Source organism: Leptodactylus fuscus, chromosome 1 (assembly GCF_031893055.1).
Source record: "Leptodactylus fuscus isolate aLepFus1 chromosome 1, aLepFus1.hap2, whole genome shotgun sequence".
In the NCBI taxonomy this organism is placed as follows: domain Eukaryota; kingdom Metazoa; phylum Chordata; class Amphibia; order Anura; family Leptodactylidae; genus Leptodactylus; species Leptodactylus fuscus.
In genome coordinates this window covers 176976449-176990494 of record NC_134265.1, presented here as the reverse complement: position 1 = coordinate 176990494, position 14046 = coordinate 176976449, and the positions used below count along the sequence as shown (strand labels likewise).

The following is a 14046-nucleotide window of genomic DNA, read 5'->3' as shown; positions in this document are numbered from 1 at the left end:
AATGACTACAATCAACATTGCCAAGACAGTTGATCGTGATCATCGCACAATCAAGAAGTATGTAGCTGATTCACAGCACACACGTGTGCGTGCTGATAAGGGAAAATTGAGGACTCTTTCCAACAGACAATTACGTCAGGTTAAAAGAGCAACTGCAAAAATGCCTTGTCATAGCAGCAGACATGTTTTTGAAGCTGCTGGTGCCTCCAACGTCCCCCAAACAACAAGATGCAGGGTCCTTCAGAGGTTTGCAGCTGTGCGTAAGCCATCCTGTCGACCTTCTCTATCTACTGCACACAAGCAGAAATGGCTCCATTGGGCCAAACAATACATGAAGACTGACTTCAAAACTGTTTTGTTCACCGATGAATGCCGTGCAATGCTCGATGGTCCAGATGGATGGAGTGGAGGATGGCTGGTTGATGGACACCCCATGCAAATACAGCTACGGCGCCCACAAGGAGGAGGTGGAGTAATGTTTTGGGCTGGAATCATGGGGAGAGAGAATGTCGGCCCCTTTAGGATCCCTGAAGGGGTAAAGGTGAACTCCATAATGTATGTGGAGTTTCTCAAACAGCACTTCCTGTCATGCTTCAAGAAGAAGAACCGTGCATTCCACAGCAAGATAATTTTCATGAGTGATAATGCACCGTCTCATGCTGCAAATAACACATCTGCATCTCTGGCTGCTAAGGGCATAAAAGGGGACAAACTTATGGTGTGGCCCCCATGTTCCCCTGACCTCAACCCCATTGAGAACCTCTGGAGCATCATCAAAAGGAGTGTCTATAATGCCGGGAGGCAGTTCACATATAAGCAACAGCTCTGGGAGGGTATTCAGTCCTCATACAAAACAATTGAAGCAGAAACCATCCAAAACCTGACAAATTCAATGGACAAGAGAGTTCAGAAGCTCCTTTCGAACAAGGGGTCCTATGTGCAAGTGTAACATCATATAGAATAAAGTTTTGACTTGAAAACTGTTTGATTTCAGTTTGTAATAACCTGCTAATGCTTATAATTTCACTATTGACCATTTTTTTTTTCTTTATAAAAATATAAAGGTTGAAAACTCTGCTGTGCATAATAATTTAGAACATGTATTTTGAGTGCATTTTGTGTTTTTTGGGGGTTTTTTTTTTTAATTAAAATATAGTTATAGGCAGTTTGTTCAAAAACCTTTCAATTGTACTCTAATAGTTGATGACTGGAAAATTACAATGACTACAATTCATATATGTAATTTTTGAAAATATGAGAAAATATTATTTGCATAATAATTTGGAACACAGTGTAGTTCCATCTCATGCAATAAATGAATACAGACGCTGGGACAATAAGGCATAAAAGTGGTTCCCCCAATTCCTTATGAAAAGGCTCTCAGAGGCTACTATTGGATAGTATACCTCTTGATCACAGATTGATGACTGCTAGACATTCTTTAAAACATGTCCTGCTATTGACGGACAGCCATCATCGCCTTTATTTGCAGTGATGTTGTGAAAGAGAAGCCTGGACTGCTGCAGACTGTAATCATATTGTCTTTGGGGTAATGATCTAGGGAGCTATCACATACAACAGTCAGTTGTCGTATTAGTAATGATACGAGTGGCACTAATAGCTCAGTGATATGGCCATGACATCCAGCTGCCACGTGTTACCTTTCTTGGTTGGGCTTCCAAATGGCATTTTTCAGCAGGATAATGCACAACAGGCGTTTCTGAGGAATGTCTCTACCAGATTGCAACACCTCCTTGGCCTTCCTAGTTCCCAAATATATCCCCAGTCAAACATTTATGGGACCAGCTGGGCTCCCATCTTTTACAACCTATGAGTGTGCAGGATCCACAGTACCAGCTGCATCCCCTGTTGGAAAATGTGTCACAGGATGAACCTGCATTCCTCTATGCCCAAACATATCTAATGTATTCTCCTTAAAGTGGCCCATGCTGGTTTTGCTTTTCGCTAATATTGTAATGACTTACACATATTATTACATTTGCAAATTAAGTTTCATTTAATGCATGTGCTATTTTTTGTCAATGGGTGTATTATAATATACAGATGACAGTAATTGTTGCTAATAAGTTTATATTAAAGGGGTTGACCAGTATTACGCTAGGTTCACACCTGCGTTCAGGGTCTCCGTTCTATGGTTTCCGTCTTCTGCATGCCAGAAGGCGGAAACCATAGACCGGGTCCGGCCGTGAGCGGCGGTGAGCGTTTTAGGCGTTTTTTAATCCAGACACAGAGTACTGGATGTCCGACTCTGTGTCTGGATTATAAAACCCGGTTTCGCGGCGGAGAGCGCAAAACGCTCACGGCCGGACAGCTTTCTCACCCATTCAAATGAATGGGTGAGAAAGCCTCCTGCAGGTTTCCGTCTCCTGCCTCTGTTTTAGGCAGGCAACGGAAACCTGAAGTACGGAGACCGGGCGCAGATGTGAACGAGCCCTAAGACAAATATTGAGAGAAACATGTTTTTGTTTATATAATGCAAAGTTAACAATCTGCTATCTAACAATTCCTCATGGTTTTCTAGATCTCTGCTTGCTGTCATTCAGTCTGCTTACGTCAGGGCCATGGCTAGTTACAGTCATAGCAGTAATCCAACATCTGTGTGTCTATCACAGGCTGCACACCATATGACCATAGACTGTGTATCACATGACCATGGACTGATTTATATCCCTTGGAAGTAAGCAGAGTCAATGATTATATCTCATTATACCAATACCAACAATAACCTCAAAAACTTGACAACCCTTTTGATACAGTAGAATACTGTATATTATCTGTGTTATGATTTCCTTTCTAATGTCTGTAAAATTGTTATCCAAAGACTAAAAACAAGGTTGTTACCTTGAGATGGAGTATTATATAAATTTGATTGCATTTTGGATTTTCAAGTTGAAAAGCAACCCAATGGAGATTAAATTATTTTGTATAATAAATTCACTTGTCAGAGAACAAAACAAAAACAAATAGACAAGCAACAGGTAACGTGTGTAAGTACAGACAATATACTTGCACTATAATTAAGGATACGCCATTACCAACATTTTCTAATACACTCCTGTAATTGCTCAAATTTGTCCTCTGCAATATTATTAAAGTTTGGCAAGATATATCACTAGAGGCACAGATTAAAGTAATTTGTCTCCTGATTAGGGATGCCAAGGACTAACCTTTAGTTCACTGCAATAGACTTCCAGTGTTGGGAACACTATGTTATAGAGACCAATGAAATCGATATGTTCATGTAAGTGTAAAGGAATGTACTGTAGGGATCCATAGGCAATTACTGGCTATTAGTTTCTATAGAGAGACCCCTCCGGCCAGCAGTGTACTCCCTCAGTATGCACTCCGACAGTCCCCCCTATCTACCGTGTTTCCCCGAAAATAAGACAGTGTATTATATTAAATTGTTGCCCTAAATATATGACCTGTCTTATTTTTGGGGGACGTCTTATTACAACTGGCAGTCATGCCGGTACTTCCTTAGCGGAGCGTCAGCATGACTGCTGGTTGTAGGTAGTGTAGGGGAGGGGGGGAAGGTATCATACTTACCTTTCCCTTCTTCCTAACAGCGCTGGTGCTGCTGTTCGTCCCGGCAGTGGTTTAGGCGGGGCTTAGCGGAGCTTTTGTGGGCAGGGCTTAGCGATCCCCACTTCACTGACACAGCAGCAGTGCTCTGTGCTCCATGTGCACAGGAAAGCCTGCTGCTGTCTCTTCTGCATGATGGCTGCTGCCTCTGGGATGAGCTGGGAGAGCTCATCCTACAACAGCAGAGACAGCAACTGAAAGGGGATCGCTAAGCCCCGCCCACGAAATCCCCGCTAAGCCTCCCCTAAAACGCCGCCCACCACTGCTGGGCATGCCTTATTTTCGGGGCGTGCCTTATATTAGGCAATTCAACAGAAACCCCCAGCGTGCCTTACTTTCAGGAGTGTCCTACTTTCAGGGAAACACGGTAAATGACATCTCTACAGGTTCCAATATGTGTTCCTTGACTAACTTTATCAGGGAACTAGCCTTCCTTATATAGGCGTGGGCAGCCGAATGCTGAAATTTTTCAGCTGAAGTATTTCTCCCAAACAATTATTGCAATTACACATGTTTTGTTATGCATATGTTTATTTCCTTTGTGTGTATTGGAACAACACAAAAAAAACTGAGAAAAAAAGCCAAAAATTAAGTAATTTCATGCAAAACTCTCCAAATGGTTGCACATCCTTTGGAAAAAAATAACTGAAATTAATAGTTTCCTATAACCATCAACAAGCTTCTTACAGCTCACAACTGGAATTTCGAACACTATTCTTTTGCATACTGCTCAAGGTCTCTCATATTTGAAGGGTGCCTTTTCCCAACACAAATTTTAACATCTCTCCTCAAGTTGAATTTAGATCCGGCTCATTGCTGGCCACTTCAGAACTCTCCAGCACTCTGTGTCCATCCATTTCCAGGTGCTTTTTGATATATGTTTGGGGTCATTGTCCTGCTGGAAGACCCAAGACCTAAGTCACAAACCCAGCTTTTTGACACTGGCCCCTACATTGAGATCCAAAATCCTTCAGATTCATGATGCCTTGCACACAGTCAAGGCACCATTACCAGAGGCAGCAAAACAACCCCAAAACATCTTTGAACCTCCACCATATTTGACTGCTGGTACAGTGTTCTTTAAGCCTCATTCAACAGTAGAATACTGTGCTTTACCCAAAAGCTCTCTCTCGATCTCATCTGTCCACAAGACGTTTCCCCAGAAGGATTTTGGCCCTACTCACGTACATTTTGGCAAACTGCAGTCTAGATTTTTTATGTTACTGTGTCAACAGTGGGGTCCTCCCTGTTCTTCTGCCATAGCGTTTTATTTGATTGCTATGTCGACAGCTCACACTATCACTGATACACCCCAAACCTTGCAGGACAGCTTGAATTTGCTTGGAGCTTGTGCATCAATACTATCCTGCTTTACAACCTTTCATCAATTTTTCTCTTCAGTCCACGTCCAGGGAGATTAGATACAATACCATGGGTTATAAACTTCTGGATTATGTTACACAGTGTGGACAAAGGAACATCAAGATATTTGGAGATGGACTTTTAACCTTGAGATTGAGGACTTGAGAACCAAAATTGTGTAAAAATATCAATAAACAATTCTCTTTTTCTGTTCCTCATGCTTAGTGTGGCAGACACCGAAACACAATGTAAAGATTGTGTCAACTTCTCTCTTTTTTTATCTGGTTTCTAGCATGATTTTATATTGCCCACACCTGTTACTTGCCACAGGTGAGTTTGAACGAGCATCACATGATTGAAACAACGTTATTTACTAGAGATGAGCAAGTACTGTTCGGATCAGCCGATCCGAACAGCACGCTCCATAGAAATGAATGGATGCACCTGGTACTTCCGCTTTGACGGTGGCCGGCCGCTTAACCCCCCGCGTGCCAGCTACGTCCATTCATTTCTATGCGAGCGTGCTGTTCGGATCAGCTGATCCGAACAGCACTTGCTCATCTCTAATGTTGGCTTGTGGACAAATTTATTGCAAAATGATGTATCATATTGGGTAGAGCACGCTCGCTGTTCGGATCGGCTGATCCGAACAGTACTCGCTCATCTCTATTATTTACCCACAATTTTCAAAAAGTGCCAACAAAAAATGTTGGCCCATTTTTGGAGTTTTGTGTGAAATTATGTCTAATTTGCCCTTTTCTCTGTGTTTTTTGTGTTGTTCTAAGACATACAAAAGAAATAAACATGTTTCTAACATTGCAATAATTTTCTGGGAGGAATACATAATTTTCAATTCAGTGGTACCACTTACAGCCATGACGGTATATATTGCTTAATCAAAAACTCAAAAGAATACACAAAGTACTTCTATGAGCCCGATCATGTTAATCATGCTGAAATGATATTCATTCCAATGAAGTGTCTTCACTATTTAAGTCATTTGCCATCATGGTGTCCATATCACAAATTCAAATACCAGTTAGCTCTGGGCATTTGTTTTTATGATGTCTCCTCCTTATTACATGGGTACTTGATGTAATAAATAATCCTTTAGTGTGACAGTTCATATGATCCTTAATCATCCAAGTAAATTGTTGCTAGGGTTAACCACTTCCCTTATAACAGTCTTATATTTACTACCACTGCAAGGGAAAAAACAAGGTTGTAGTCCAGAGTTCCTCATTTATTCCTCCTAGCACATTTATAGTCCTTGCTATTTCATCGACATACATATAATAAACCGTAGTAAATATAAAAGTGTTATTAAGGAAGTGGTTAATCCCAGTAACAATTTACTTGGGATGATTAAGAATCACATGAACTGTCACACTAAAGGAGTTATCAAGTGTAATAAATTATATATAGGCTATACAAAGAGAGCGCTCAAAGGGAGCCTAAGAGAACATTTCTATATATATAAAATTCAAAATCTGTAGTAGTCTGCCCTATACAAATCCACAGTTCTCGCCCGATTTGGGTGAAATTTGGCAAGACCCCTCTCCACCCACCGGAGCAGAATGCTGCGTACATTACATCTCGCTAGCGTCCCCCCGTCATGAGATTGGGGCCCCTAAATTTAGGCTCTATCCATATAATGGGGAAATGTGAAAGTGAAAGCGCTGAGGGGAAAACAACAGTTGTGACTGACAGGGATGGATTATAGCAACAACGCCAAAGAGTCGCTGCTAAAGGGGCCGCACCACCACACACAAACACCATATAAACATCACACAGACAGCACACATACACCAACACACAAGCACAACACCACACAAATGCCACAACACACCACACAAACATCAGACCACTCTAGACACACACACCACAAACACTACCCCATAAATACCACACACACACACGCACAGACCACACATGTATGCAAACACAATCAGATGGATGCACACAGATGAACAAAGCACATGTGTACTCTCACACAACTACTGCATGCATGGACACTTGCTCTGTGCATGCAGAAACACATCAATCACATGTGCACTTACACGCATACATATACACGGACCACACGTGCATGCACACACGCATACATACACATGGATCACACGCATGCACACACAAATACACGCACACTTACATATACATGGACCACACACATGTACATGCGCACACACACACACGGAACACACGTGCGTGCATACATGCACACACATGCATACATACACATGGATCACACACGTACACGCATGCATGCACAAAACATGTCTGGTATCTTTAGTTGCTTCTTGCACACTATATAGTATTTTTCATGGGTCTCTAGGCTATGGATTTGGCGGTTCTATAGACACATATGCACACAGTATTATGTCCCATAGTGGCCCCTGCACACAGTATTATGCCCCATTGTGGCCCCTACACATACTATTATACCCCATAGTGGCCCCTGCACACAGTGTTATGTTCCATAGTGGCCCCTGCACACAGTATTATGCCCCATAGTGGCCCCTGCACATACTATTATACCACATAGTGGCTCTGCACATACTATTATACCCCATAATGGCCCTGCACACAGTATTATACCCCATAGTGGCCCCTGCACACTGCATTATACCCCATAGTGGCCCCTTCACCCAGCATTATACCCCTTAGTGGCCCCTTCACCAATGATTATGCCCCATTGTGGCCACTTCACCCAGCATTATGCCCCATTGTGGATAACCATGAACAATTATTATACTCTGGGGGCTTTTCAGACCCCAGAGTATAATAATCTGAGACCCAGGAGAGATACAAACACAAAAAAACACTGTTACTTACCTATCCCGGGCTTTGTTGTACTTCCCGCTGATGGCGGCCATCTTCAATGACGTCCGAGATGTCACGTGGCCCAGGGAGCTTGAGTTGCAACGCAAAGGACGCAGGCTCCGGTCATGTGAAGTCAGGGATGTCACATAAGTAGGCCCGAAGCCTGCCCGGAGAGGTAAGTAACACAGTTTTTTATGTTCCCTTACCTCTTTTGGGCCTCTGGTCATTATATTCGAGGGTCTTTTCTTGTTTGTGGGGCCGCTGCCAGGATTGGTAAGTATATAGGGCCTGTTACCACCTGGAGTAACTCCAGCCAGTAATGGCCTATTAAAAAAAAAAAAAAGACGCAGCGGTAGCAGCTGTCGCCGGGCCCCTTAATGTCCCGGGCCCTGTAGCAGCAGCTACCGCTGCTACCCCGATAGTTACACCCCTGGTGTAAATGTTTTATATGTTTGTGTAAGGTGCATAAAATTTTAATTTTTGGTAAAAAAAAAAAAAAAAAGTAAAAAAATAGTTGTAATAGTTTATACTACATAATATGTGTTGAATATGTAAAATAAAGAAAAATGATGAAATGAAAAAAAAAGTTGTTCACATCAGTGTTACAAAAAATTAGTAAAATGACAATATAATAAAAATTTAAAGTGGAAAAAAAGATTTACTGTAGCTCTGAAAATGTCAGTTTCAGTGTGACACTGAAAATTTTACTTTAGCATAACCAATAATTTAACATGTTTTCTGTGAGCGAAGCTGCGGGTATTTTACTAGTATATAATATTAAAGCAATATGAAGGCCATCCACTCTCACATCACTATGGAGAAAAACACAAAGGAGAATCTGAAGGGTCATCGTTTTGTGCCCTAGAAGGAAGTAAACCAGACCGGATAGGGTGAGGCTTCATCAAACAAATGTCCAGAGCGGAGCATCGCTGGATTTTTTAAAATGAACACCATGATGCCGAATGGTTTAAATAGTGAAACAGAACTGTTTGTATTCCAGTTAGACACTTCATTGGCATACATATAATCACAGCATGATTAACATTAGGGGGCTCAGAGGAACACTTAGTATATTCTTTTGAGTACTAAAAAAAATTCTATTCTTTGTAAATATTGAGAAATCTATTTATTTATCAATACTTAAAAATATTTAGTTAAGGAGAATTTATTGTTCCAATATTACGTATTTTTTTAAATTCCTACAGAAAGAGAGGCTTTTGATTAAAGGGGTAATATTGGAACAATAAAATTTTCCTTAACTAAATATTTTTCTTTGCTTAAGAAAAACTTCTTTGTTTGGCTGCTATCTGAGATTCTTCACTTCATTGTTTACACTGTGTTTCCATAATCACAGATCTGGGGATGGTCTTATCTCTCCGCCCAGGACACTGCTCTCAGGAGGGAAGGGAGAGCTGAGTGCTCTGTGCTTGTATTTCTGAGCTCTTTATCTCTCCACCCAGGACAAGTGATGTAGCTCCCTGCTCTCAGGGAAGGGAGGGGGAGCTGAGTGCTCAGGAGCAGGTTGTATTTCTGAGCTCTTTATCTCCGGCTCTTCCCGTTATCAGTTGGCTAAATGAATTTTGCTGATAAGGGTTGAGACACAGAGTCCATTAAACACAGACGTAAAAGTGAGTATATTGCAAACTGACTCTTGGTCCTGTAGCATGTAACAAATCCAGCTCTGCTACATCAATTTCATATTGTGCTTCTTCCAGTGATGCTGTGCTAATTTATTTACAACCATCCCTCATTACTGGCTGAAAACATGTACTGCTATTAAGAGAGATAGCAGAGCTGGCTTTGTTTGTGAGATAGCAAGTGAAACCCCGTCCACCAATTTACCGAGAAAACCAGGAAGTGAACAGAGCATACAGACTGCAAGGTGGTGAACAAGCGAGTTGGGAATACCTCTTTAAGTGCTATATACAATGCATCAAGCTTCCCACACCCATGTAAGGAAGTCTATTCGGTGCGGGCTTCGATCCCTGCCGAAGGAAGCCCATGACTTCTGAAATGCATTGGAGGTAGAACCCCATCTTATACCCTGTAGTGACGTCAATCAGATAGGGCAGGTCTGGCCCTGTTTCTCTATAGAAACGAATAGCGCTTGTGGAAGACTACGTTCACTTTACACTTATCTGGACTCATTATCAACTTCATTGGTCTCCATAACATAGTGTTCTGACCACCGGAAGTCTATGGCAGTGAACTAAAAGTTAGTCTTTGGCATCCCTAGTTAGGAGACAAATTACTTTAATTGGTGCCTCTAGTGATATCTTACTAAGCTTTATTAACCCTAGAACGCATGACGTTAAAAATACATAAATTTTAACGTATTGGGGGCCTTTTAGCCCCCATGCAAATAATATAGAAAAACACACTTAAATTACTTTCACAAGTTTATTTCAAAATTGTAAATTAAAATCTGAATAGTGGGCAAAATTTTTATTATAATGGAGCAAAAAGTTAAGCATGCAGGCCTAAAAGGCCCCAGGTATGCGTTCTAGGGTTAATATTGCGCTGGACATTGAACAGTTATAGGAGTATGCCAGAAAGTTGTGGTAATGGTGTATCCTTAATTATGGCGTGAGTATATTGTCTGTTTACTTAATGGAGATAAATAATACTGTACATTAAAGGTTCATCAATTCTATGTTTTATGTTTGTTACAGCACATGATTAAGAGCTTCTTGGACATCTATAAGATCACATGCACCAAAGCAGCTGCCCTGGAAAAAGAGATGGCGCTCCATGAAAAGCACACTGCTGCTCTCAGATCTGAGCTGCAGACCGCGTGTCTTCGTGAGACCAAGAGCTTGACTCCGGTAAATGTTGATCATGTTTTAACTAACATACAGTATTTTGGAGCCTTGATGTCTTCCAATGATGTCACTATTTGTTTATTATTCCATTTATTTTGATTTTACACACTGTACTACTGTAATTTACAGTATCTTCTTGAAACAGAGCAATGCAATATTTGAGCCCCCTCTTCTAGTACAGTCATCGTTAATTCTTTGAGCTTTTAATGTTGTATAATATAAGGTTCACAAGGGAATCATTACATGTGATAATTTGCATGTAAACATATCAGGAGACAATAGGTCCCCATTCACCCAATGAGTGTGCTTTCTTATGCAATGTGCCATCTCAAAAAAGAACGCAGAGCAGTGTACTATTTTGTGTCCAGCGACTAACATATGTGACTGTATAGCAGTACAGAGGCATATGTATAGACCAAACACAGTGTGAACATAGTCTACTTACCTCCCTGACTTCTTGTCCATCCATATTCCCTTCCTTACATTTCAAACCATTGTTCAATCTACCAGAGTTGTGATCATTGTAGTTATTGATATATTGAGGTTTGACTGCCAGCTCCAATTCCAATACTACTTCCAGTTAGAGCATGGCAAATATAATTGTGTATGAGTCCAGAAAATTTGGGGTAAACATTAAAGGGAGTTTATCACAAAACTGTTCTTTATTAAACTAATGGCTCAGTACTGTTGCCCTTCTAAAGCCAAGTCCAGGCATAATTTTGCCTGCGTTGTACAGCATGGCGAGGTACGCTTGGCTACGACATGAAGTAGCCAAGCATACTTCAATATTTTGTACAGCGTTGGCACAAAATTTGCAAAACACCTGACGTCACGAGCTGCCCGTTATGTCGCTCTGAAGGGCATGCTGGGGACGGCACCAATAACCAAAGAAGTATTCTGCTACATGACGAAACTGTGCTCCAGGGGGAATGTTATTGCCTGCTATGCTCCCTGGAACTTAATAGCATAACTATGAAAACAGGATTTATAAGAAAAAATACCGGGAAGATCTTCATTGCAAAGGTATGCCTGGACTTAGCTTGAAAAAAAACATTAGTTAAGGTTGATGATCGACTCCCTTTAACATAATAGGTACTGCATTACCTGAAGGGCTTTCCTATCCGTCATGCTTAGAGTACACTGTAGGTGATAAATGTCTTGCTTTAATACTTCTTACATTATTTGTTTCTTTACTACACCAGGCAAAACATGATGTACCAAGCTCAGAATTTTTACCACTGCAGGCTGAGCCGGACTTCTCACAGAGCTGTATGAACTTTAGTCACATAAACAGCAGAACTTTCCATCCTATTGACTTCGCATCTACAAACAACATATCAACAACTATGCAAGAGCTGCCAACGAAGATGTAACTGTTTCCATCATAGCGTTTTTATTCCCATCCTATTAAAGCCAACATGCCTAGGTGTAAACTGTTCTTTATTATGTTGCATATATTATCTCTGCAATGCCCTTTTATACGACATTTATTTATATACAATTGTTAAATTGTGTTATTATTTAATTTGTACAGAATTTTGCACCTCAACATTTTTTTTATATTTTTTTTAACTGAAAACATTTTTGCTATTGAAACTACTGTGTATTTTGAATTTCATGATGCCATGTCACTATATTATATAGAGATAACCTCTGCATTGACTTATTTCAATTCAACAGGAGCCAGTTTTTACACGTGTCTCCTGGTAACTGCCATATTAGAGGCTGTATTTTAATAATCACCCTCTCTCTTATTTTGCTCAGGGATGCATTGGTATTATACTGACAGCACAGAAAAGAATAATCGTCCTGGTAGGGGTCATTCACACTACCCGTATGCAGGACTTTATCTGTAAACAAACGTAATGGAAGCTAGCTTCCGTCATGTTTAGAGATGAGCAAGCTGCCAGCTCTCCCGACTAGCAAGGACGAGCCTTCTGTAGAACCAGCATTGATTTGCCGCAGGCTCGTCTTTGCTAGTCAGGAGAGCTGGCAGCTTGCGGTTACGAGGGAGCTGACTTTTTATCAGCGCAACTGCAAGCGCTGTGCAGTTAAAGCGCACGGACCCCATAGACTATAATGGGGTCTGTGTGCTTTAACTGCACAGCGCTCCTCCTAAACACTCTCCTCCTTCAATTCGTGGACTTGGTGACTCTCCTTTAGTCGAATAGTGGTTTCCCCTGAAACGAGCATTTTTTACCATAGACTATAATGGGAATCGATATTCAATCGAGTAGTCGAATATTGAGGTTCTACTCGAAACGAATCTCGAATATTTCACTGTTCGCTCATCTCTAGTCAGACTAAACATGGCGTTGGCTCTGAAACAGAGCAGCCGCACTAGTTGCCAAGTCTGTGCTGTTTCATACAGCAGGGATCCAGCAGCATTGCCTATGATCAGATATTACTCTGATCACAGATGTTTAACCACTCAGATGCCATGGACAGATGCGACCATGGCATATGAGTGGTTACTTTCTGTTAAATATTCTGTATTTGCGGTGAAACTTGTGACCACGTGTTGTAGGCCTTAACACGATAGGAAGAAGTCAGCTTGTTATAAATCAGTGTAGGGGTTTATTAATATCTTGAAGGAAAATACATGAGCAGGGAAAATGTCCAAAATAACAGAAATATCAGTCAATGTGTCAATAGCTTACATCTTCAGAGAAGTTGGGTTTCTTCATCTGGATATCTTGTTGCAGTTACAGCTTGGTTCATGCTTGTCATCTGGTTGATGGACTTGGTATGGTCACAACGTATCAGTGAGATCCTCCATGAATGAACCACCTGCCACCACTCATGACCACCCACCTTGGTCTTCCCAAAGACAGACCTAGACATGTGTATTTGTCACTAATTTATATTCATGAGAGGGGGTGTAGCCTTCCATCTTGCTGCTATGTAAGGAGATTTCTACTATGGTGTACTCTAACCGCACCCATGTTCCCAGAATATAGCAGATATGATGTCAGTAGGGTATTAAACCTTATTGTGCTAGAGAATATTGTAATTTTCATACTATTTAACACTTTCACTTTTCATTAAATTTTCGGTAATGATAATCTTTGGCAGTAAATAATACTAATTTGAAGTACAACTTGTCACATAAAAATCGATCCCTCATATGACTACTTAAACAGAAAAATGAGAACAGTATGGCTTTTGGAAAGTAGGGAGTAAAAAACGAAAACACAATAATGAAAAATGTCTGTGTCTTCTAAGAGTTAATGTCCGTTGCTGTCATCCTATGACAGAAGACAGCAATGGACACATTACCAAAATTATTCTGAACACCCCTGTAGAGGTCATGCCTCACATTTTTGTAAAAGGGTATTTGCACATAGGACAGGTCCACAGCTGCTGTTTTCACATTATGGGAAATTAATTATGTTGTTTATGTAGTGAAAATCATGGCATAATCTTTGCTGGT

General features: G+C 40.9%; 1 protein-coding gene across 1 annotated transcript in view; it reads left to right on the top strand.

The window, feature by feature from the left end:
- The window catches only part of CCDC171 (coiled-coil domain containing 171), a 71440-nt gene extending 59405 nt beyond the window's left edge, over nt 1–12035 (top strand). Inside the window, exons 24-25 of the mRNA XM_075279918.1 lie at nt 10464–10616; nt 11816–12035. Of these exons, the coding sequence (XP_075136019.1) occupies nt 10464–10616; nt 11816–11986 (324 nt within the window). The 3' untranslated portion in view covers nt 11987–12035. The remainder of the gene's footprint in view (nt 1–10463; nt 10617–11815) is intronic.
- The last annotated feature ends 2011 nt before the right edge of the window (nt 12036–14046 follow it).